General features: G+C 37.2%; 1 protein-coding gene across 5 annotated transcripts; it reads right to left on the bottom strand.

Moving 5' to 3' along the window:
• Nucleotides 1–1,456: 1,456 nt before the first annotated feature.
• LOC100369065 (uncharacterized) lies at nucleotides 1,457–24,587 on the bottom strand. 5 transcript variants are annotated; one of them, XM_006811671.3, is made up of 32 exons: nucleotides 24,276–24,587; nucleotides 23,223–23,338; nucleotides 16,094–16,195; nucleotides 13,994–14,062; nucleotides 13,780–13,857; nucleotides 13,583–13,658; nucleotides 13,170–13,379; nucleotides 12,949–13,039; nucleotides 12,644–12,783; nucleotides 12,191–12,461; nucleotides 11,936–12,054; nucleotides 11,123–11,415; nucleotides 10,705–10,954; nucleotides 10,439–10,513; nucleotides 10,152–10,226; nucleotides 9,870–9,965; nucleotides 9,518–9,556; nucleotides 8,879–8,903; nucleotides 8,436–8,717; nucleotides 7,861–8,103; nucleotides 7,427–7,651; nucleotides 6,186–6,335; nucleotides 6,002–6,063; nucleotides 5,454–5,771; nucleotides 5,212–5,343; nucleotides 4,902–5,017; nucleotides 4,691–4,765; nucleotides 4,024–4,109; nucleotides 3,566–3,635; nucleotides 3,296–3,442; nucleotides 2,725–2,990; nucleotides 1,457–2,334 (listed from the first exon to the last, which is right to left on the bottom strand). In XM_006811671.3, the coding sequence occupies exons 1-32, from the start codon at nucleotides 24,415–24,417 to the stop codon at nucleotides 2,262–2,264; spliced, it is 4,512 nt and encodes a 1,503-aa protein (XP_006811734.2). In that variant the 5' UTR covers nucleotides 24,418–24,587; the 3' UTR covers nucleotides 1,457–2,261. The 5 variants fall into 5 exon arrangements, with proteins under 5 accessions (XP_006811734.2, XP_085353320.1, XP_085353321.1 ...); XM_085497194.1 differs by lacking the exon at nucleotides 9,518–9,556; XM_085497195.1 differs by lacking the exons at nucleotides 9,518–9,556; nucleotides 10,152–10,226.
• Between the last annotated feature and the right edge of the window lie 230 nt (nucleotides 24,588–24,817).

Consider the following 24,817-nt stretch of genomic DNA (forward strand, 5'->3'; position numbering starts at 1 on the left):
GTCTCGCGTTCACTTTTATTTCTCAGGGCTATATTTTGATAACAATACAACATATTTGGTTACAGAATACGACATTGATGTACTGTAATTTTCCCGTCATGGTGGGGGGGGGGCAATTCAATCGTGACGACTGCAATAATTTCCATTACTATGTTTGGGTATATGGTTTGGGGGAAAATTAGCATTAGGCTTGGGTTTATGCATAGGACTCATACACACATTTCAATAGTTTGGATTAAGTTTCGCCATGGTTTGGGGTTTAACGATGACGATGGTTATTGTTATGATGACTTTTAAACTACGAAGTAACGACTCACATATGTATACATGTATTTACTAAAAGTTTGTTACAAAACAAATTGAAATCAATGAATTAATATAAACCCAGAGACAGCTCTTTAAATTAACTTTACATTTCGCTATAATCCAAATCCCCTCTTGGAAAAGTTGTAACTAGAAATGTTCATATGTACGATGTTTTATAACTTGATTCTATCTAGAACTCAAGTATCAATCTGATCCAGGCATATGTGCGGTTCTGATATATGACAATTGAGGTTCTATCATTGCTTCAGATATCCAAATTACAGGATTACTTTGTGTGTGTCTTTGAGTCAGTGGTTATTACACTTCACATGGAAATCTTTTAATCCAAATAGCGTTGAATGAATTCTTTTTTACAAAACGCTCATTTCACAAAAGTGTCGGAATCATAAACTTCTGATCAAACACAATGTGTAGTATACTCCGACACAGCGCATATTATGCTGGATAAAAATATGAACCATTCCAAACTTCTTTAATTACTGTCCTGCTACGGGACGTGTGGTCGTACCTACCTGAAACTTACGTGTATTTCTTGGTACATATATACTTAGTATACACTTCTTGATTGTGAGATATTTTTAAAACAAATTTCGAGCCTTACAGTTATTGTTCAACTAACCGGGAAGTTGGTGAATTGACGGTGGAAAGGGGACTTGAGTGTTCTGCAAAATTAAAAACACCCCTATTCACTGAATTCTGAATACAAATTTACCTAAATCGTGGTTGGCATCTCAACACATTTCTGCTGAAACCACCGGAATCTAGTAAGATCGAAAGTTTGGTTATGGGTTGGGTCATATGCTCGACAGAACGTAATTTGTAATAGTCGCGTGAAACCTACATAACAGACTGGAGAGTACGTGGAAAATGGCGACAATTACTAAAATAAACGAGCTCTTTCACATTTTTAGAATTAGAATATCTATATTTATATATGTATATTTTTTTCCAAGTTGTACAAGGTAATAGAATAAACAAGGGAACCTGTGTTGTTTGTTATGCATGTCAACTGAGTTCACAGCAGTATTATGATAAATATGTTGATTCCTATCATCAACCAGATTCCATGAAGGGAACCGGGAGGCCACTGCTAAAAAGAATATTAAAAGATGGAAATAAAATATCAACATTAAAATTGAATAAAATGTGTATATTTTTTATTGTAGCACCCGTTACAACGACTTCATGATCATAACGACTTTAGTAAGGACGCTGATTTGTGAATCGTTTTTGCATTATATTTACAAATATATAATAACGTCTGTGAAAACAATTTATTCTTGGCGATAAAATATATTGAATCCGCAAAATCGAACAAAATCATGTACCCCTGTCCAACCCGTCATTTACTGAAGTCAGCTTTAGCTAAACACACTCAAGGGATATTAGTAGAAAACATTGTACAAATTGATATGAAGCTAAACTGTAATACTTCAGACTTCATCACTGGCGAATAATCCCTCAGAACATCAACTATCGATAGCCACATTCATTTTAACCAATTTACGAGGGCAACATTTATAACAAGCTACAAAACAAGATGAAAACTGAAAGAATGTAGTGTTCGTAAATATAATACAAATTAATATAAATTATAAACGTAAGTAAAAGTGGAGGGGTCGCAGTCAATTCGAATAAAACACACACGTATTCTGTATATTACCCTTGCTCTATGAATAGAAAATACAAATTATGACGAAACAAAACTGATTTTCGGGAATATACTGATCGTATTACCAGATTTAATCAGTCACACGTATGAAAAGTGTTAGCATCAATGTGTCTTCTGTCACGTTTTGGCAAATTTAATCCTTATCAACAGAAATATGCAAATAAAATCTCGGCTCTTGCATAGCACCTTTTATTTATAGACATGGACGGAAAGGTGAATTGCACACTGGCCAATCTCCGAGTCAGTTTAAAACTTTACATTTTCAGTCCAGTGACAGAAACATCCGCGACTTCTTTCGTTTTGGTGATCCCTGACGAGAACGTATACTGGGAAGCCTGCAAAGAAACAATGTGATATTCACGTGGTAAAAATGTGGGTTGTGTCGAATTTGTAAATAGCTTGAAATTTTGAATGTATAAATGAAATTTAATTCAAGTACAACAAATTTTTAAAATTATAACACCATGCGAGCATATATAGACGCGATTTACCCGTATATATCACGATATAAGTAAAGTTGTATCTCTTTCATGAATGAGTGTATATGGCAGAATTTTGCATAGTACAAGTCCTAAATGATGACCATAATATTAACTGAAATTGTGCTGTATATGGAATTTTAAATGCACAAGCATAGACCCCGTGTCCATGACACAATACGATGTCGTTTATAATTCGTACTGAATACAGATGTCCGAGAAGAAGACGAAAGTGACCTAGCTTACTTTTTGACCGGCTTTCCGATGAGTTCACCACTTTCTACAAAATCTCTGTTCTGGGCACTTTCTGTGGCACCACCGACAGGGAATACGTTTCGTGGCAATGCTAAGAATTCTCTTTTCATTGGCAATCCTAACGGTACCTGGTCGCGTTGTAAATAATCATCCCGTTTGTGAAGATATTTGAAGGATCGGTCTAGTGGGTTATTCATAATGTTTTCATGCATGGACATAAATAGTGGGATATACGTCATATAGTCGATGAAATTAATCTGAAACAAAACAAAATAATATAGTAATACACTTGACTAATGAATCAATATTGACGAACCTGGGAGTGAGCATCATTATCGGAAAAACACTGAGACAAGACTGTGAACGAATTATATTGAGTATGGTCGACGGAGCGGCACATAATGGAGTGCCTCGCAACCAGACCAGTAGTCCATCATTCTGGAGGGGTCCTACCACGGAATGTAGCCAGATTACCAGGGTATGCCTTGGTCGTATATACAGCTTGGACTGTACCAAACACCACCACGCATACACATAAACTAAATTACCTTCTCACACTTACCTCCCTAAATTCATTGGGTTTCATTTTTGACATAATGTACTCTTCTTGTGCACGATTCAGTCCACCTGCTATTAACTCTATGCGCAAGGATTCGGCTGTGATATAGTTTGGACTTCTGTCAGAATTTACATTGCAGTAAAACATGGCCTGGTGTTGAAGAACAAAAATGCGACACATTAACATGGACATCATCATGTTTCAATGCCACAATTACAAATTTTTTCTTCACCCATATTATAACAATGACGTCCCACCATTATAATTCCTTACCTTGTATAGCGCCATCTTTCGTTCAATATCCATTAGGTTTGTTTGATCTATCAGATTCTTGTCATATGGTCTGGAAAGCAAGTGGATAAATATTATAAAAAATATCTGGTATTTTATGTTCTTTATAATACGGGTATTATAATTATATACACCATGTCTCAAATCGACCTCATTAATTCAAGTGTCAATAATAAACCCTTTAAAATATGTGTTATTTGTTTACTCGTTATTAGAACCATTATAATGACGATCTTGCATAGAGCTGCCAATTACCCCGGTAATGTTTCGAACTCACGTCTTTTTTCAGATGACGGTGCGACATATCCAACTCGGCTAGCCATAAGAAATTCAACTTCACGGAAAGGTACCGGTTTGATGTAATAATATTTGAAACCGAGCAAGAGACACTGAAACGTGTGGTTTTTGATGTTTTGCTCGTTTGTTCATAATTTACTTACTCCATGTTACATATTCGTTCCATTACTGCAGCTACAATTGCAAACATTTTAAATGATATTTTACTGTGTCCATCGATATCGAGTACCTACATGAATATAAACACATGTATTTAATGCTTGGAGAGAGAAAGGGTCAACTTTTATCACGTGTTACCAAATAAACACAACAAACACATGTTTTCCATTTTGTTTATATACAAATTGTTACAAATACCTGTAGGCAACATAACAGACGTGTAAATGATCCAACTTTAAAAACGAAAAATACATCAAAATGTTTTCACTAACATTTTAGCCGTGAAGGGTTGATTTATATATCCTAGGCCAAATTTAAATCCGCATTTAAAATACACTAAATATCATCACTATATTATACCACGTGTCGTGTACACATACACTAATCGATTTAATGCGGCAGCGTCCTATCCCCCGATTCGTCCATCAATACGCCGTTCAACGATAAAAACTGTGTTGTTATAATGATAGTAGAAAAACTGTGCCTGGTTGTGTAGTCGTTAGGTATTTAAAATATCGCAAATCCCTAAAAATGATGTGTGACTATAAACTCTGTGGTAGATCTGTCACCCCATTTATGCCATAGAAGTGCTTCGGCCGCCAGAGAGCGCACCGCACATGGAATGTGTATTGTTGCTGTGTTATCTCTTACTTTTAATGCATAGTCTATCTGTTTCTCTTTGACGTCCTGTGTGGATGGAATGCCATCTAAAGCAATTTTCAGTTCCTAGAGATGTGAAATAAAAATAATGAAATCCGGAATAGGAATTGTGTAATAATAAGCTTAGAGCTATCCGGCTACTTTTAGATATACGTGAAATGCGCCATGTCACAGCGCCCTCCCTGAAAATTAGTTTACCTACCGATGTATCCAAGATCAGATCTTCATTGCTATCTTCAATCACAAACGCTCTAGCAAATGGTTCAACTTTGAACTCCTCTATGAGGCGATAATGTGAAAGAAAATCGATGGAGGAATCTGAAAAAATAAAATAAAAAAATAACTGACCATTTATGAATCAGCTCGTCAGTAGCAAAACTGGTTTTATTTGAACTATGAACTGCTGAATTGCTTGTTTGATATTGTTTACCGTGGTACTGTGCTTCGAATTATTATAATGGACGACACAATTGTGACGTGACAGTCTGCAAATAAACCATTAACTTCCTCACCTTTCTCGTCCACTGCTCCCCTTGTGTCGGTGTCCCGTAAATCTGAGGCAGATTCTAAAACTTTTTGTAAGTGTGTTTGTAAACGTCCTTGGTCCTTGCGGAACGCGGCTTGAACTTTGCGGATCCCAGTAACTAAAAACGAGAAACGACACAAGATAGTCATATAACTCAAAACTGGTATGGTGAACTATACTATTATTTTAGATTGGCCAGTCCTGGCATGTGCGCGCATGCGTACTTACGTTTAATTTTTCCTCCATCGGTAGGCGTCTTAGGTGGTTCAGGTGTCTTGGCAAATCCACTCCATTCATTGTTAAGTAACGTCTTAATTTTAAATGGCCCACTTTGGCTTTGTATCTTTGTCACTGTCTCTGCATCCAGGGTCACGCTTTCAGCATCGCTATCACTGTCTCTTGCCAACGTTCCATCGGCTTTCAGTCGTATCTTGTGTTTTATCTTTCCCTTCGCGTCTAATTTCCCCTCCCGTGTTAGTTTCTTGATTAGACCTTTCTTCATTTTTATTTTCTTTCCATCTGATGTAGTTACCTCAACCTCGGTTCCTAAAATACAGATCAAGACAAATTTATCTGATCGAACGTTACATTTAGAAAAAGATACCCTCGCGATAACATAGCGATAAAACAAAGATAACAAGAATACAGACACATTTGCTAGCCTTAACCCCTCATTCCCAACTCAAAGCAATTAGCACATTTTTGTTTGCATTTTTCAAATAATTCCTTGTTAATTTTGAATCCAATAGAAATAATTGATCCATTTTAGTACTTACCCGAGTCATCAGAATCATCTTCCTCAATCCCTCCCTTTCCTTTCTTCTTTCCTCTTCGTTTACTTTAAAAAGTGTGCATGTAAGATAATTGTTAGACACCACGATGTAGTAAAAAACTTGAAAGTATCACGGCTCTTTCTTCATTTATTTACATAGTAAACATACCGTAGTAATCCGTACTTACCCGTCCTTCATGTCGATTGGACTCAGTCCACGACTACTTCCTTTACCATACTTCACCATGGAGCGTCGTTTCTCCTCGGGAAGGTCATAAAAATCCTGTTTCCCACGTGCGTATGAATCATCACTAGAATAATCATCACCTTCCCGTCTCCTGTGGAAATTAAAACATAATTTAATGTATAATTGTAGTTCGGGGCATGTGGTTCAAAAATAGAGAATGTATGAACAAACGAATGAAACATGTGATAATATCACACCAGGGTTTGGGGAATTTCACATCTTAGTTTTTATTATATTGTGCTATAACACTTAGTAATCCCTCAGTCAAGAATTAATTTAAAACGTAATGTTGGTATAAGAGTATCTTAAATTGTACCAAAAATATAAATCTTCGAATATCAAGAAAGATGTGCTTTGAGGAATTTGAATAATAAAAGGCGGCAGATCAGCCAATCTGATTAAAATAAGATCCTGGTTGGCTTAATTTTTTTTAATTTTTTTTTATATAATTATTATTATTTATTTTAATTATTTACTATAATTATTATTATTATTATTTATTTTAACTATTTTTTAACGTTACAATTATTTTGCTGCAAGAATGGTTTTGTTCGTGAAAGCCACCTGGATCTCCCGGTGGCTTTCACGAACAAAACCATTCTTGCAGCAAAATAATTGTAACGTCAAAAATAATTTAAATAAATAATAATAATAGTAAATAAATAAAATAAAAAATAATTATAGTATTTATATAAAAAAAAAATTAAAAAAAAAAATTAAAAAAAAAATTAAGTCAACCAGGATCTTATTTTAATCAGATTGCAGATCAGCATGACCAGAATACATAAAAGATGTTATTAGGTCGAAAACGTATTTTAACTATATACTTCTGTGTAGACCCAATTGAATTAGTATGATTTATCATAAACTGAAAGTTGTTATTTTTGCAGCACACAACAGTATTCGTTGTATGAAAAATTAAATACACTAATACGCATGTGCAGTGATTGTTATTGTACATGTTAAAACAAAAACAATCAGTGCGCACGCGTATTAGACATTCCAACAAAACTCGGATATGAGCTACTGAAACAGTGTTTCCGGGTCACATGATAAATCATAGCCCAATGTATTCAAATAACAAACACCAATAATCAAAATTACATGTTTTACATCTTTAATGTATATTCTGTGGGGTTTAGAGGCAGAAAATGGTTTATGTAATGGTTTAATATTAGTTACCTCCGCTCTTTCCGCTCTCTTCTCCTTTCTTCTTTTTTCTGTTGTACCTTTTTCTCTTGTTTCACTTTTTGTTTCTCTTCCTTCTTTCGTTGTTTCTTTTTTTCTATCCGTTTTGCCCTTTCACCTTCGCTGTATTCACCATCATCAGTTAAATCAGACAACTCACTGCTGTGGACGCTGCTAACTTCACTGGCGGCGCTCACAGTACTAACGTAACTACGACGCCTACGAAACAAACACATCAAGGTTTGTAATTATTTTATTATGGTATGATGGGATGTATCGGAGTGTTTGGCGACAATTTATTTCATATACATTCAGTATAAAACGAATATAAAGAATACGACTTAAAAAAGACTCATTTATACGCTGTTTTAAAATTCAAGCAACCCAAAACCGAAACATCTCAGGCTCACACAATACAACTGATTTACCTTCTTCGTTCCCGCCTCCTTTCTCGTTTTTCTTGTTTCCGTTTCTGCTCTTTTTGTTCCATTTTTATCTCTTTCTTTTGTTCTTTCAACTTCTTTTTCTTTTCTTCCTTTCGTTTGCGCCTTTCGCCTTCGCTGAAATCGCCAGAAACACTGGACACATCGCTGCTATGCACGCTTGAAACGTCTTCACTTCGGACCGCGCTGACTGGTCTCTCCGAACTACTGCTACTGTAATACCGCCCTCTAAGTACAATAAACACATCACTTTAGACAATATGACGATTCATAATATAATGATTTTTTTCTAATGGTACTGGTAATTATACTAGTTACTAGTATTCTCAGAGAAATTTGTCTTTTCCGTGTTCTCTTCCCTCACACTCATGTTATGCGTTTTGCTCACATTTAGGCTGAGCGCTTAATAGACCTCGATGAGTAAACTTTCACCTCAAGTTAATTAACTTTTAACCTTTCAAGGACAACTTTTCTATAAATAATCACCGTTAACAAAATAAAAATGTTGATCAAGAAAACGCAAAATGTATATAAAAAAAGGAAAAAAAATATGGCATTACCGTCGTCGCTCTCTATCTTTCCGCCGTTCTCTCTTACGTTCCCTTTTCTCCTGCTTCTCTTTGCGTTTCTCCGCTCTCTTTACTTCCCGTATCTCCCTGCGCTGTTCTATTTTCTGCTCTTGTTTCTTCTCCATTTTCTCCTGCATCTTCTTCAGCTTTTTTTCCTGTTTCATGCGTTTGATCTCACTTTCGCTAAAATCGCCATGGATACTTGACAACTCGCTGCTATGGACGCTACTAGCTGCACTGGCAAGGCTTACAACCGAACTTCTTGAGGACGAACTGTATTGATAGGAAGTTACGTAATGTGTTAATATAACTCGTAATATATTTATAATGCCACACGATTGAGTGGATTGAATCGTATTTGGTTTATATAATTTGACACACACGATTTTATTGTTATGACACTTTAATATTTTTTTGTAAAACTATATCCTTACCTGTACGAATCACTGCTATAATAGTCTACAAAATAATTATGAAAACAAGTTTAATTATATAACGCACAGAATGAAATATCACTGCACAAAAAAACTCAAATTGACGTAGGAATAAAATAATTCAACGTTTTCATTGACAATACCACGAGAGGGCGTACGCACAGATCTTATAGATCAATTTTAAATTTTGAACTTAGAAAACTATTCATCGTAACAATATTCAATTTCAATTTGACTAATGTGATAAATGCATATTATATTGGACATACAATTGCGATAAATCATACAAAATATGAAAATATATAAAAACAAGATGAATTCGTCGTGCAACAGCAAAGTGCGCCACCACAGTTAGTGTACAATAGTGCGAAAACTGCAATACCACATTATAAACAGTTAAAGCAACCACCTGTGAAAACGAAAGGTGAATGTTAATTGTGTTAGTTACCACCGATGGCGTAACAACTGAAAATGTAGAATGATGTGTTGATGTATTTCATACTCTGTGATTTCAATTGCTTTGACATGTAGTGAAATGACGCTGTTAAAACTTGAAAAACAAGATGGTCCCTTTTTTTGAAAATGAGAAAAATTAGATTGATGTGACTGCCGCCACCAACGGCATGTTTATGATCGAACCTCTCATGGAAAACGATGTGGATGATTCTCGTGTCAAACCTGCAAATAAAAAACCCAAAATGGCATTATACGAAATTCCATGGTATATAGTCCGCTGTCGCTTTACACGCCCATTAGTTTTTTTTAATATTGTATCTGAGATTAGAATATTACAATGTTCAAGCATGGAATAGGAGCCAACTGCATGCATTACAATGGTTATTGAAAGTTGTTAAAATAACGAAGATATGACCCTGCTACCGAAGCGCATACGAGCATCTAATATTGACGTTTTCAAGGGTTATATTTTTGGGCAATAACATTTATTAAATTTTGAATGATTGAAATGTTGTGTACGCATATAAGTATGTACCATGCCGCCGGCCTCTGCCTCGGCCTCTGCCTCGGCCTCTTCGACGTCGCCCCCGTCTACTGTGGTCGCTATCGTCATCACTGCTACTGTGATCGTCTGAAAATTGAAATATATTATTTTTGGGGGTTAGTGAAACAGATCGATGGATAGTTCAATACCTTTAGGTGGCATGCGATAAGAGACGATCAGAAATAGTATAGTATCAAGATACGTAATAATAAAAGTATAGTCATTTGAAAATATAAGGGAAAATGGTATGCTTAATCAAGCATGTACATATACCATGTCGTCGTCGACCTTTTCGCCTTCGCCCCCGTCTACTCTGGTCACTATCGTCATTACTGCTACTGTAATCGTCTGAAAATTTAAATATATCATTTCGGGGAGATGTGAAACAGATAGATAAATATTTTAGGTAGATATATTACCTTATAAGGTGGCATGCGATAGGAGACGATGAGAAACAGTATAGCATCAAAACACGTAATAATAAAAGTATAGTAATTTAAAAATTAGGAATAAAGAGGACATGCTTAATCTAACATGTATATATGTTTTTTTTTATTTACCATGCCGTCGTCGACCTTTTCGCCTTCGCCTCCGTCTACTGTGGTCACTATCGTCATCACTGCTACTATAATCGTCTGAAAATTGAAATATTCTATTTTTGAGATATAGTTTAGGTGCATGGTTCAAGGGGCCATGCGATTCGATAGGGTATTAGATAATTAAAAGTACAATTTCGAGGAAATAATAAAATTATAGTAGTATATTTAATCATTTAAATTGGAAAATTGGCATGCTTAATCAGATGCTTATACATATATTTACATACCATCGCGTCGCCGACCTCTCCGCCCTCGCCTCCGTCTGCCGTGGTCACTATAATCATCACTGTAGCTGCCTTCACCATCGCTGTAGCTATCTCGACGCCTGCCTCGTCGGCGACGCCTCCCACCTTTACCACCTCGTCGTCTTCCACCATGACGTGAACTCGAAGCATCGCTGAAATCATCTTCATCGTCACTGTAGCGTCGGCGCCGACGACCTTTCCGTCTACCACCACCACCACCATCGCGACTGTCCTGTTTATATACGTAAATCAATAGATTTAATATAGTACACGATGCAAACTGCCACTCCTACATTGAATACAGGAAGTGTCACTACTGACCAAAAGACTCGACATTCAGTAATTAGTTTTAATTACATTGGAACTAAACCACTAAAACGCTGAGTCAAAAATAACTTACATCTGAATAATCGTCAGACGAGTAACTGTGACGTCGACGACGGCGGCCGCCTTTACCACCACGTTTTCCGCCACGTCGTCTCCTGCCACCACCTTCACCATCACTGCCATTATCGCTATAACTGTCGCTGTAACTATCGTAGCTTCTACGTCGATGCCGTCTCCGCCGCCTTCCTTCACCACGGCCTCTTCTGGAATCTCCAGAATATGCACTACCTTCGTCATCACTGTAACTGTAATCACGACGACGCCTACCATGGCGGCGCCTTCCAGAATGTCGGCGCCGTGAATGTCCTAAACAGTAGTTATGTCAATTATTGATGACATTGATATGATATTATACCGTACATACTCAATCGGAAATCGTCAAAGTTAAAGCGACTATTTCACCAAGCTGCGCATGCGTATTTAATACCCTGATGAAGACATTAAAACTCTGACAGTTATTCCTACTTGCCCTAGGTATGTTATAAGTCAGCGCTTGACGCTCGCCATCACCGATGTTCAGCCAACAATCCTGTAATCATGCGATTAATGAGTGAGTAAAACAAGTTAGTACACTATGTTGGAATGAATTGACAATGGGGTGACAACGTGACTCCCAATAAAGGTCTAAAGAATTGTGATCAACATGAAATTGACACCGCATGTTTCATTCCTGACAGCTCCTAATGCTTCCATGAAAAATTAGAAGTTATAATGTTATTAGTGTGGTGAAATTTTATGTTAGTCGTAAGTGCGTGGTTATTTCACTTCAAAACACACACACACACACACACACACACATGCATATAATAATAAATCCAATGCTTACTTCTACTATCCGCGCTTCCTGAGTCACTATCGTATGATCGTCGTCGTCGACGCCGTCCACCCCCACGCCGTCTACGCCCACCACTTCTGCTTCGACTGCTGTAGTCGGATGAGTCGTCCCTGGTGAAAAAATAATTAATATGATCCGACACATTCGTTTGTGGAGTCTATAGTTTTTAAAATATTCTCGTAATAATAATACAAATAACTAATAATATAAACACAATGATATACTAGTGCGTCACTGGCTTTGTACCTGTGTCTACGGTGTCTGCGTCTTGTAGATCTCTCCCTTGATCGATCACTACCCGAACCAGACGAATAACTCCTTCGACGACGTCTCCGACGCCTTCGCCTATCCCGACTATCATGACTATCGTAACTAGAATCTCGACTACCCCCTCTACTGCCGCTACGTCTTCGGCGATGATGGCGACGTCTTCTGTGGTGGCGATCTCCGCTTCCGACGTCTGTGCCACTGTCGTCGCTAGAGTGGTGTCGACGCCCTCTACGCCTATGTCTTCGACCTATAAGACAGTTGAGGAAGCATGAGCATATACTAGTAGAAATACACGGATCAAAAAAGCCAATGATTTCCGGTCCGTGACTTGAAAGGAGCGAGAGTTAATAGAGTTAATAATAATGGGAAGACGCTGTATAAGAGTGGAGTCATGCCCCACAAACCGTCCCCCGTGTTATGTTAACTTACCGCCACGTGACCCATCTCTACTGTCTTCTGAGTCACTAAAAGACCGCGAGCGACGCCGATGGCGACGATGGCGGCGATGCTGGCGTTCCCCGCTGACGATACTACCACCCATACCACTCTCCAGGCTATCATCACTGTATCTGAAAAGTAAATAACGGAGATCGACAAAATACACTTAGTAGATGTATTGTATTGCATTCTCTTCCGATATTCGCATTGTAACAATATGTTTTCTCCTTATCTGGTAAATATGATACTTTGTGAATTACTCAAATTACTTAAAAGTCTCAAAATGAAACAAGTACCTTCGTCGTCTGTGCCGGACGTGCCTGTCTGAGTCATTATCACCATAATCTTCATAAGCACTGTCTTTAACATCGCCTCGACGTTTTCTTGCTGTGAATAACAAGATTTGTTATAAACAACAAAACTTCCAGCGAACAGTTCACATGGTACTGTACTCACACGCCCGCTAGAGTCAATAGACGTAATGTTTGATGACAACGTGACGTCATCGATTACTCACATTTTTTAAATTCACCGGTATCGCTCTGTACATAAACACCCCTAGAAGTACTATAATCTTCCAATTCTTCGCCTTCGCTGAGACCCAACATTTTTCGCGCAGTTTTGTCGTCTTTTTTAAAATCCTTGTATTCATCTTCAGTAAAGTAGTGATACTTCTTGACGACTTTGCCGCTCTTAGTTCGCACGTACGTCTTGACCCGTCGTTTCGCTGTGAATACAATTACATGATGATAGCTCAGTTATAGTAGCTCATTTGCTGATAGCCAGATCCTGATTTTTTTGGCAAAATATAGTATGAACCTGTGCATAGTTTCATATTGTATATTTGGTATTTGGAGAGGGAAACTAATAATATTAAAACAAACAGAAGCAGGATGTATTTTTTTAATGTTACTCCGAATACGAACTTACGTTCTGCTTTTCGGCGACGTTCTTCTTCTTCTTCCTGTAGTTTTTTCATCGCTGCCTGTGCAATGATTCTTTGTTCCTAGATCGTAAGATTAATTCGCATTATATATTCATCGCAAGTTGGCGTGGGACATTGAAAACGGAAAATTGACAATGGTTAGTATACGCACATGATCGTGTAATTATATAACAGCACTTACCTCCTCGATGACATCTAGAATTCCCCGTATGTACCAGTAACTGTGACGAAATCCGCCGCCGATGCGGAGGTACTTGTGCTGATGCAAATATAAGTAGGCATTGTTAGTAAAAATAATAATATCGATGATAAGTATAAAATTATCAGTTTTCAAAGCTACTTTACATGGCCAGGGTTTTGAGTCGGCAAAATACGGATTATAATATACTGAATACCTTCTCGCACTCTACATGTTCTGTATGTAGTTGACATCTGTAACATTCTTCTGGTCCAAGACGCTCTGTCTGTAATAAATATGTGGCGATTAGTGCAGGGAAGGTTTTATGGGAAAATACGTTAGATCATTATTTACCAGCATACACTCTTGGTATGCAGGCGGGCAGCAAGATGATTGTTGTTTGATGATTTGTCTTCCCTCTGTTTATTCTGTGTTGTAAAATATTTGCATCTACGTAGACTCTTTTCATAGGTCGTCGCCCTCACAGTTTTACGTGGGAGAGCCTTAGTAACTCAGAAAGAGGTTCCTGGGCGATTAACTTGTTTTGCTGCATGTACAGGTAAAGGAAACCAATCTTTAGATAGGGAACATTTTATATTTTTTGTTTCTTTTTAATTTAACCCATCAGTGGGTTCATTTATGATATTGTCAATATACTAAAGTTTTCTTTAGAAGCCTCTTTCTGAGTTCCTCTCCCACAGAACACTGGGTATAATGCTGTGACCTTTCCATGCATATTTTCATAAAAGCATGGATATACTAATTCGAAAATCCTCAGATTCTAACTTCACAGAAACCCCCATCCCAAATACTAATCAGAGAAAGCTTAGAAATGAGTCCGGTGTGTTGAGAGTATTGTAAACATTAAAAATGTATTAGCCTCCCAAAGAAGAATCTTGGTAACTGATATTTGTCTGCTATTTGAGATGTACAATGGGAAAACAATGTGATCCACATTATTGAAGTTTATAATACTTACAGAAAATACATTTGATCTGTGGTTTTCATTCTAATTTATTCCAGGGCACCTTTACCACAAGGTCAATTTAAATCTGATTTTTTGAGATACCATCAGCATCCATGTAACCAAGTTTCATTGAAATGATATGATTAGTACTAATTATGCAAATTAGGTATTAATATGCACGGATATTAACCCAAAACTTATCAGGTCTGCGCATTGTCATATGACATTTATGTATAAGGTTCCATTGAAATGTGATGTTTGGTACTTGAGATATTAGTGGAAAAGCCAAAACTAGAGTAATCTTTATGCAAATTAGGTGATTAATATGCATCGATTTTTATTCAAAACTAATTAGGCATGTGCATATAAAATTTATGTACCAAGTTTCATTGAAATGCAATAAATAGAACTTGAAATAGCGGAAAAGCCAAAATTTCACTAATTATGCAAATTAGGTAATTAATAAGAACGGATATTAACCCAAAACTTATCAGGTCTGTGCATTGTCCTATGACATCTATGTACCAGATTTCATTGAAATATGACGATTAATACTTGAGATATCAGTGGAAAGGCCAAAAAAGACTAATGTTCATGCAAATTAGGTGATAAATATGCACAGGTTTGTATTCAAAACTAGTTAGGCATGTGCATAGTTCTGGAAAATCTATGTACCAAGTTTCATTGAAATGCAAATTATGTAATTAATATACATGGATATTATCCCAGAACTTATAAGATCTGTGCATTGTCCTATGACATCTATGTACCAGGTTTCATTGAGATATCAGTTGAAAAGCCAAAAATGACTAATCATTATCAGTTGAAAAACTACAAATTGACTAATCATTATGCAAATTAGGTAATTTATAGACATGAATGTTTCCAAAAAGTAACCAGTTTTATCAAAATCTGATGAGTAGTTCTTTAAATAGTATCAGTGGAACAGCTAATTGAGCTAATCATGTAAATAAGGTAAATAATAAGCATGGATTTAATCCAAATCATAATAAAATCTGTGCATTAGCTTATAGCATTTAAACATTTCATAACAAACAACACATGGTTCTTAAGATATTAGTAGAACAGTCGGACACACGGACACACACATACAAACACGCATACAGACAATCTAACTGCAAAAACTCCCATTGTGTGCTTCGCATGTATGAATACTCGCCAGAGGACACTTAGAACACTTCAACTTTCAAACTGAATTATAATAAAATTTCGTTAAATTAAAACAGTGTCATTTCTCTCTCGGCATTCCTTATTTGAAGAGTCATGGCTTGAAGTCATTATGATTCGATACAAGTATGTGCATAGGTCTAAATAAGATGGTACTTATACCTTTCTAGGTGTATGTTTTGGTCTCTTGCCAGGAGGTCGTCTCTCGATTGGCGGCTGTGAAACGAAGGTTATATACCTCGTGACTTGTTCACCCCGGGAACTCTAAAAGAAAGCAACACAAAATACAAGTTTATTAGAGATCTCCCTCACCTACAATCGGTTAACACACATACCTAAGGGGGACGATGCAAATACATGTATTTAATCACGTGTTGTATATCATTTATAAACTAGACACGTAGTATGTATACATGATGATGTCATTGTGAGGCAAATAGCTAAATATTAGTCGAGTTCACAAGTAGCATGAACAGACAACAATGAATGTGGTTGTTTGTAATTGAAGGAGATACTAACCATACTATACCACAATTATCAGTGTAGTTTTACATTTTGTCTTTCTCGGGTAACCACACAAAGCCATTAATTCAGGTTGAAGAACTGGCTTCGTAATTTAATAGTGAAGAATGCCATTCTGTTGTAGGTTATGACATTCTAGCTTGGAATCATTATTACGTCTGCCAATCGGCGCGACTAATGGCCCGTCTAATCTCAGACATAATAATGGGTTAACACTTGTAACTATGACAACCACTTTAAAAAACATTATCAAGCAAAAACGGCGTTTAAAAATGGCCGACAACAAGTATGGGTGTTATTATGTGTTGCAAACGATTTGGCAATCTAGTTCGACGCGAATTATATTTTGACGGAGCCATGTTTACTTTTTTAGCAAAATTGTCGAATTTTATCTCAAATCACTTGTATGTTATACTTGCGTGATCAGGCTATTAATGTACTAGTATAATGTTTGAAGATTTGTTTCGTCTTATTCGTGCGTCACATTTAAGTACGTACTTGGAAATTCAACACAATACACGCAATACGTGATACTCCAAATATGACAACCGTGCAGCAGACGTCGCCGGGCTTTAACGTCTCCTAGGGCCAATAGTTCACGCAATATTGCAACACCTGGCTTTACTAAAAGCCGCGTGTTTGACTTGGATGTGTTTGTAGATCCGTCGACAACTGTAAATTAGAATGAATTGCAGCAGCATCGTTGATGTTAAAGTTACTACTGTGTATGCTATATGGTGATCTATCATGACGTTGTTGGGTTTTTTGACGCAAGTAAAATCGGTGTTGTCTTCGCTGGGGAGAATTTTGGTCACTGTCAGTCGATGATTTTAATCCTTATTTACCTATTTGCATTTAATTTTAACTTCTGCTGTTAGCGTAATTTTATTGAAGTGATTGTATACTAGGTAATATGTCTTCAATCTGGCTGGTCGTACCGTGTACTCGTGTACAATTATAGTTAACTTGTAGTGAGTTGCATACACCCCGGGGGATCAAAATGCAGGATAAAACGCATTCTAGTCACGATTACAATAATAAACAAGCAACACTGAATTTATAATTAAATACTAGAAGAAAAATAAATACTGATATAGAAAAGTCGAACTGAGCAGAGATTCTCTAATGTTTGCAGGGTTTCTTCATACACAAAACGTCAATGTGAGTCGATCGTATTGGCCGATAAAATAGGTCTATGGAAATCAAATGTGCCCTCTACCTACTACGTATCAACTATTGCGATTGACATCCATTGCATAATGGGGTTTCATAATTGGTAGTCAAATGTACGTATTTTGTAAAATAGATAACTATTATTTAATCTGCAATTGAGCTATGTATATTGTGGTCATTTCAGCTTAATTTGGGCAACGAATTGAATATGACTTGGAAAGAAAGCACTATGGTTGCATTGATACATCCCACAATTTGGTATATACGGCTCCAACCTACTAACTTATGTCTGCGTCAGTCCGCGTTATTCAATATTCGATACACGATGCATAGATACATCATTCATTGTAATCAACTTAATTAACAATTTTCGTGTTTTCTGTCAACAACCAGCCTACAGTACGGGTCATGGGGCAGACATCGATACCCAAGTACCAACCAATATGTCGTCGGTAAAGACGCTTTGAGTGACTTGCTTGAACGCACATTGAATGTGGTAAACATACCAATGTATTGTTAGCCGTTTGACACGAATGACCTTTGTAAGTGCAATCATTACATTCTGCTAACATTTTACTAGGGAGTAGTCAACCGACGAAAACCGGTAGCAAGAAAATAAACAAAGTTGCGGCAAATTGAGTAAAATGTACACGCTAAGGTAATAATAATCCCCATGAACACAATAACCGCGGACACACCGCCGACTTTCAGCCACGGGATACCAAGTGCTCACAACAATTAAAGCCAGCAGGTACTACCCCAAACCTTTGCACATTAAACTTGAAATAATAGAGAATGACTTTTCCCATTGAGACACACGGATTAGGAAAGGTTAAAGGATAGAAAGTATGTTTTTGTGTAAAACCTTAGATACAAGATATTAATGGTGGAACCGGAGGCGATGTCAATACTTGAAAACAACAAGTAACCGTATATTGTTGTTTTCACGAAATCATGTACGGTGTTGGGGGTTTAGGCTGTCAACAATTGGTTGACGTGAATATCAGCACGTTCAAGTTCAGATTTGTTTCAGTGAAGGTATCGTCCCTTTCGTGTGATATCATGGTGGATTCATCTTTAATATCACTATCAGTATTGCCATGCACGTCAAATGATCGTGAATCACAGTTTTGGTTATCTAACAGAATTTCGCAAATAAAACACATACATTATAATTGTATTGAGAGTGAGAAATCCTTCTGGCAGTACCACTCCCACAGCGATTTATTGATTATATCGACATGAATATAAAATAAAACATTATAGTCACTAACCTAAAGAATCATTTTACGAGGAGCGTGTCAAACAAGCAACAGGTGGTTCACAAACACACAGCGGATGTGAGTAAAACACAAACGTTTCAATTATTATCGCAGACTCCTCATTTAAAAGCAAGGGTAGGAATCTGACTTTAAATGTGTACCTTGAATAAATATATTGACATTTGACAAAGGGAACTGGGCTACTTATGGGCCCACTTATGTCAAATTATAAGTAACTTTAGTATGTGTTTATTTGTTATGTGCTGAAGTTGCAGTACCTTGAACTCTCGTCTTTCATGACTCAACTCGACAACTAAATCTATGCGTGATTTGATGTACGCCACCCTCTCGTAATCTTCAGTCCAGTTCAACCAGACTTGGTGTTTGACCAGTATAATATACTGTGCGGTGAATTTTGTTTGGGGCCGCAAAGAGTGAATTTCAAACTAAAAACAAAATTCTTTGGGGGGGGGGGGATGACAGAATATATTTTCAAAAACCCATACATTTAATAGAGGGGTGCAAGAATAATATACAGCGACATATCGTAAAACAAATCTAGCACAGTTGTTCTACCATCTTGTCTCCCCATAAGCCATACTGTCCAACCCCTCTAAATGAAGTCATTCGCCGTAAATCTTTACAATTCAATAAGATCGTGACGTGATATGTTATCTCGCGAGAGCTATAACCGTCGCCTATGATTAGAAATCAAACACGGCATCAGTGTTGTGACAAGTTGTTGCCATGGTTGTTTAAATATGTTATCATTAGCCAGTAAGTAGAATCGAGATGGATAGTTAATATTTATAACAGCAGCGTACAAGTAATAATTTTAAAGATATCAGGACAGCCGTGTAATTAAATTACCCGAGTACAATCTGGTGATTATGTGTTAAATTTCTCGTAATTGTTTTATTTCTATGGACAACCGAATTTCGTGATTGACACCCATTGCACCATGGGTTTGCTTTGATAATGTATAGATTGAAGTGTATTCTTGCTGAAATTGCCGGATACTTTCCTTGGTTATATAAAAGTTCAGATTCAATTTGGTGAACCAAATTACCAACTGAATGACTTGGCTATTTCAGCTACAGTATACTAAGTCAGTTCCCAAAGATTCATAATCACAAAACTTATGGTTTTACAGTGAGTAATAACCGATATTGCCCATCATTACTGATAAATTATAATCCATACGTTGAACAACATAGAATTTTACAACTATGTTATATACCATGATACATACAAGCATCATGTTTATATCTCGGACAATCGAGCAGCGCATAGGAGATTACAAGTAATCTGCGTAACCGATTACAGCCGAGTAGTTCTATGCGCACGACATTTGACAATGGCACAGGAAAACATTAAATAAACATTACATTTTTTCAGTTTAGTGGATTTGAGCATCCGGTTGTAGAATAGTTCCGATTGTAAAGTGTAAACACATAGTTTAAACTTGATCGACATGTACGGTGACTTGAAAAAGGCGTTTTTTCGCCATATTCTTTCATATTTTTCAATCCATGCAATACTAAGCCAACATTGCCCTCGTTGCACAAAATGAATACACACGCCACGTGAAAAAACCTACTATTAAGCTGGGAAATGGATTTTCTTTCCAACTAAAATTAATTGTCAATCTGTCTAAATGTTGGTTATGTCTGCTTAACATGAAAAAAGATGGCGCTGAACTAAATATAGTTTGATTTGATATCACAAAAATCATGTTTGGGCTCATTACATGGATTATACAATTATGAAAAAAGGTAGTTGGTGACCTTTTAAACACTACACGTAGCTGACGTCCACACGTAAACATTCTGACAGCACTGGTAACACCCGATGGCTGGAATTACCGTGCATTGTATTTGTTTACACCACTAAACTACACACAGTACCTCTCGAGTATTTTCACAGATTTCACTGGAAGCGAAACGTGTTTTTCTTTCAGCGTGGCCGTGTAGACGGTGGTGATGGTGGTATGGCAGGCACGGAGCTATGAATTTATTGCAATGCTGTCGCATTATCCAAATCTGGTTGGTTATTTATTACATTTTAGAATCGAACAAATATCGGCAGACTACATTATTTGGACAACCCACTACAATTTATAAACTGCCGATACGCCCTTCTTGTCGCCTTGGTAACTAACGATAATGTCCCTTTTCCGAAACGAAGATCACGTGACGAATGGACTCATTTCTTATACAAAGGTCGTATAACATGAATGACGAGAACTCCTTTAAGAATTACAAATTAATACATCAAACCCACCAGCAAAAGAACTAACTCGCCTTCCGAATTCAACTTGAAAGAATCTCGGTCAATTTAAGCTACACGTGAGTTTCCGCGTCTCTGTGTCTCTATGGTTACGCGCGTTATAAAACATCAATATCATCAAATTATCTGTCGTGACGTAAATGACAGAGTAACCTAGCTGTTTAGAATACTTTCTTTTTGACGCAGTATCATATTAGAGTGATTTATGACGAACTTAAACGTCACTTTTGCTGTGTGCACGTATAAAATAAACATGCTGGATGGTTGATCGACAAAATCATGTCTCCCATTGAAGAATTGTATTGTTAATTAGTTGATTGCATTCGTTATATCAGTATTGTTGTGAGTAGTTAAGCGAGCACACGTGAATCAAGAAGTAGTTATTTTGGTAGTTTTCACATTGATTGAAATCCGGACTAAATGATTGCGATTTAGAAATTGAATACAATGATTCATATAAATTTGTAATTGATTCAATCGATATAAATAATATATACGAGTTCAGCGTTCAAATTACAGGACAACTAATTGTCCTCTATTCATAAACATTTACGTTTTCCTCCCTTTTTCTAGGACTCTCTCACTGCTCGTAACCACTAAACTATTCCGTGACAGAGAACAAAATCGTTGTTTAAATTTAACTACCTATGTACAAAAGGATGATTTATGTTGAACATACAAGTAGTCGATGATTGCATAATTCATGACATTAATTCAGGCACAGGGATAGAGAGACTGTGATTCAGGCAATAGTTGAGACGTTACCGTGGACGTTGGAAATAAATAGGAAGTTTGTTTTCTTTCTTTATACTACCTAGAGTTTTTTTCCTCTCTAGGCTGTCTGCGGTTTCATCCCCTCCCATCTCCTTTCCTCCCCAATATAAATAATTGTGCAAAATTATCATTGGTGAGATTTACTTGATGACTTCCAATCAATTTCCACACAGATGGCTACCAACATTAATATGGCTATGTAAACACATTCTTTTTCTTTCAGGGCGAAAACCCAATGTTCAGCAAGTTCAGTACACGACCCTAACATTCGTAACCGCACACTGTTTTGACGGCGATACCATATGAAAGTCGGCACTATGAATACATACTCTTGGTTTAACCATACATTGTTTCACTCGTTCCTTTTCCCACCACAGAAATGCGAGCACCCCTATCGAGTAACTCGCCTGGTATTATCTTTGCAACCCGACGCCATGATGGACAGCATGGCCGGTTGCCAGGCTCGAATTCTTCAACATGCCATGGTATGTTGTCATATAGGAAAAACGCCGTAATCCATGTAAACTACGTAATGTCGACAAATCAACCTAAAAGTCGTAATTCCCATCAGTAAATCAGCGAATGATATATGTTGCCTTTGTGTGTATGTGTAAGAAAGAACACCATTTGGGAGATGCCCCACGGTAACCTCGAATTGAATGTACTCGCGGGATTTGCATCATTTGCGTCATTAGATAGCCGCAACGTATTGTTTGGTGGTAGTCCTTCTATTGCTACGGCCTTGAATAGAAACAACACTACAGGCACGCTGGGGTAAAACATGTATAGCCAACTTTGTTATTATCACAAACCTTGTTAATCACGGATACACATAAAGCTTCTTTTAACGAGCGAGAATAAAACTACTAGTGGACAAAGTGTGAAATAAAACTTGGGCGTTCGCCCTTTATGGTTTGTGATTTAAACTTCCTCGGGGGACATCTACGTACAACACGGTACGGATTTGCGTGGCCATGTCAGCTTATTGGGTCAGACGGAGACTACACAATTCCATATATTTTTACAACAATATGATTACAGCACATGCATTCAGAGTAAGAAGAATTGAAAAGCACAGTGTCCTATTCTAATTTAAAATAAAGTACCAGTGTAATAACCTTTGAAAATAAATCTAATAATACATAAACAATACACACTCTTTCCCATAAAAAGTGAGAATTCTTTATTTAAAGAGAATAAGCTAATCCCCTTGGTTGAATCGTTTCAATGTCATGGCATTATTGTTTTAAAGGGGGTTTTCAAACACTTACCGCAACTGAGGGATGTATGGGAGGTAGTCGTTCTACGTCGTTCAGTGACGTTCGCAGTAACAAATCGGTTAGCGAGTTAGTGCTGCCATAATGGCTATGTGAGCGGCGTAAAATATCTGCGAAGACAAAACAATATTGTATTGCTAATAATATCGGTAATACAACACAATCTGGTTAGTTATGTCTGTCGATCAGTTGAAACGAATGTGCTATTCGATATTTGGAGGTGACCCCCTGTGGGGTTAGAGATAACAAAGTTATCTGTCGCAATCACTAAAGGGTATCGTAAACAACAAGGTGTTTGTGCATTGTCATCGATCTATTCATCTGTCAATTGACAGGGGCGACGGTATCAAACAATGTCATCAGGTATGGGGGAGCAAAATAAGCCCCATTTTGCATGCATGTGTCAATTAATGTTGATATTCATTTAATGGCATGTCCCGATATCTACGAATAAAATGTCTTTCCCATCAACTATTTTCTCCCGTCTCTGTTTTGTTTATTTCACTGCTAACATGATGTTATATACTAAAGTTTGCAGTGAATATCACATCGACGTTACAAGGTTAATAAAAGCGAGGCACAAAATTACGCGCCATTGTAGTATATTGTGTTCCCTCTAAGAATTACAGAACATAAACATCGTCACAAAATGCCATGTTAGATTCGTAGTTGCTGCGTCAAAATGCTCAAAATAAAAACGGTTTCCCTGAACAAAATGTGTTGACATGGCACGGTCATTTCTGCTCAAATCCACATTATTTTCTCTTCGAAATTTCATATCGTGACATAGTTCTAACCATTACAGTTATTTTCAATTTGATCGTACATACAGTGATTTAAAAAGAAAACAATAAAGGACCAACTATGATCATCGCCACGACTCGATGCGTCCACTACTCAAGATTAATGTACCGAATACAGCAATTCAGAGTTATCAGACTTTGGACGCAAGGTGCTCTAATCTTAAAATGGTGGCGGCGTGAGCTGTAAACCAGGTGAGGTCGTGTTTCGCTGTATCTATGGAGTACAGTAACAGTTCTGACTAACCTGCTATTTCAGGTAGCTGAGAAACGACGGCATCTACGATGTGTTGGTGTTCACGGTTAACTACGGGAACCAGAGCTGAAGCCGAGTCATACCGAGGTTTGGAAGCAATAGGTGGTAAAACAAGTGTGCCAGAATCAGCCATTTTCGTCGTCGGCAATATTATAGTCCATTCTACAGGGCAAGAACAGGTATGTCCATTGCGACTACCTAGGGGTAGAACACTATCTACTGTGATCAAGTGTCTACTATCGTTACGTCTGAATCAGTTTACATTCGCCTTTTGTTTGTCCACCACACTCTCTTCTACACACATATCCAAGACAGTATTGTGTGGCCGTCACGTGACTGATAATGAACAATTGTAGTCAAGAGGGCTTTTGTATTCATTAAGGGGTATGCCAGAAGACGAGTTATAGTTGCCGGAGGGCATTTGGTAACAATCAACGTTTTTCTTCATCTTAATAGTCCTTTAATGCTTGGAACGTAAGCGATGTTCAGTTGAACTCCGACTTCCTGACACTTTAAAACGCACCCCGATGCAG

This window comes from Saccoglossus kowalevskii, chromosome 3 (genome assembly GCF_978046115.1).
Source record: "Saccoglossus kowalevskii chromosome 3, keSacKowa6.1, whole genome shotgun sequence".
NCBI lineage: Eukaryota > Metazoa > Hemichordata > Enteropneusta > Harrimaniidae > Saccoglossus > Saccoglossus kowalevskii.

Coding starts and splice junctions, on each gene's coding strand:
- LOC100369065 (XM_006811671.3), bottom strand. CDS start 24,417: ATGGCTGATTCTGGCACACTTGTTTTACCACCTATTGCTTCCAAACCT. Junction 8,718..8,878: donor TATAGCAGTGATTCGTACAG/GTAAGGATATAG, acceptor CTATCAATACAG/TTCGTCCTCAAGAAGTTCGG. Junction 4,110..4,690: donor AGATAGACTATGCATTAAAA/GTAAGAGATAAC, acceptor ATATTCATGTAG/GTACTCGATATCGATGGACA.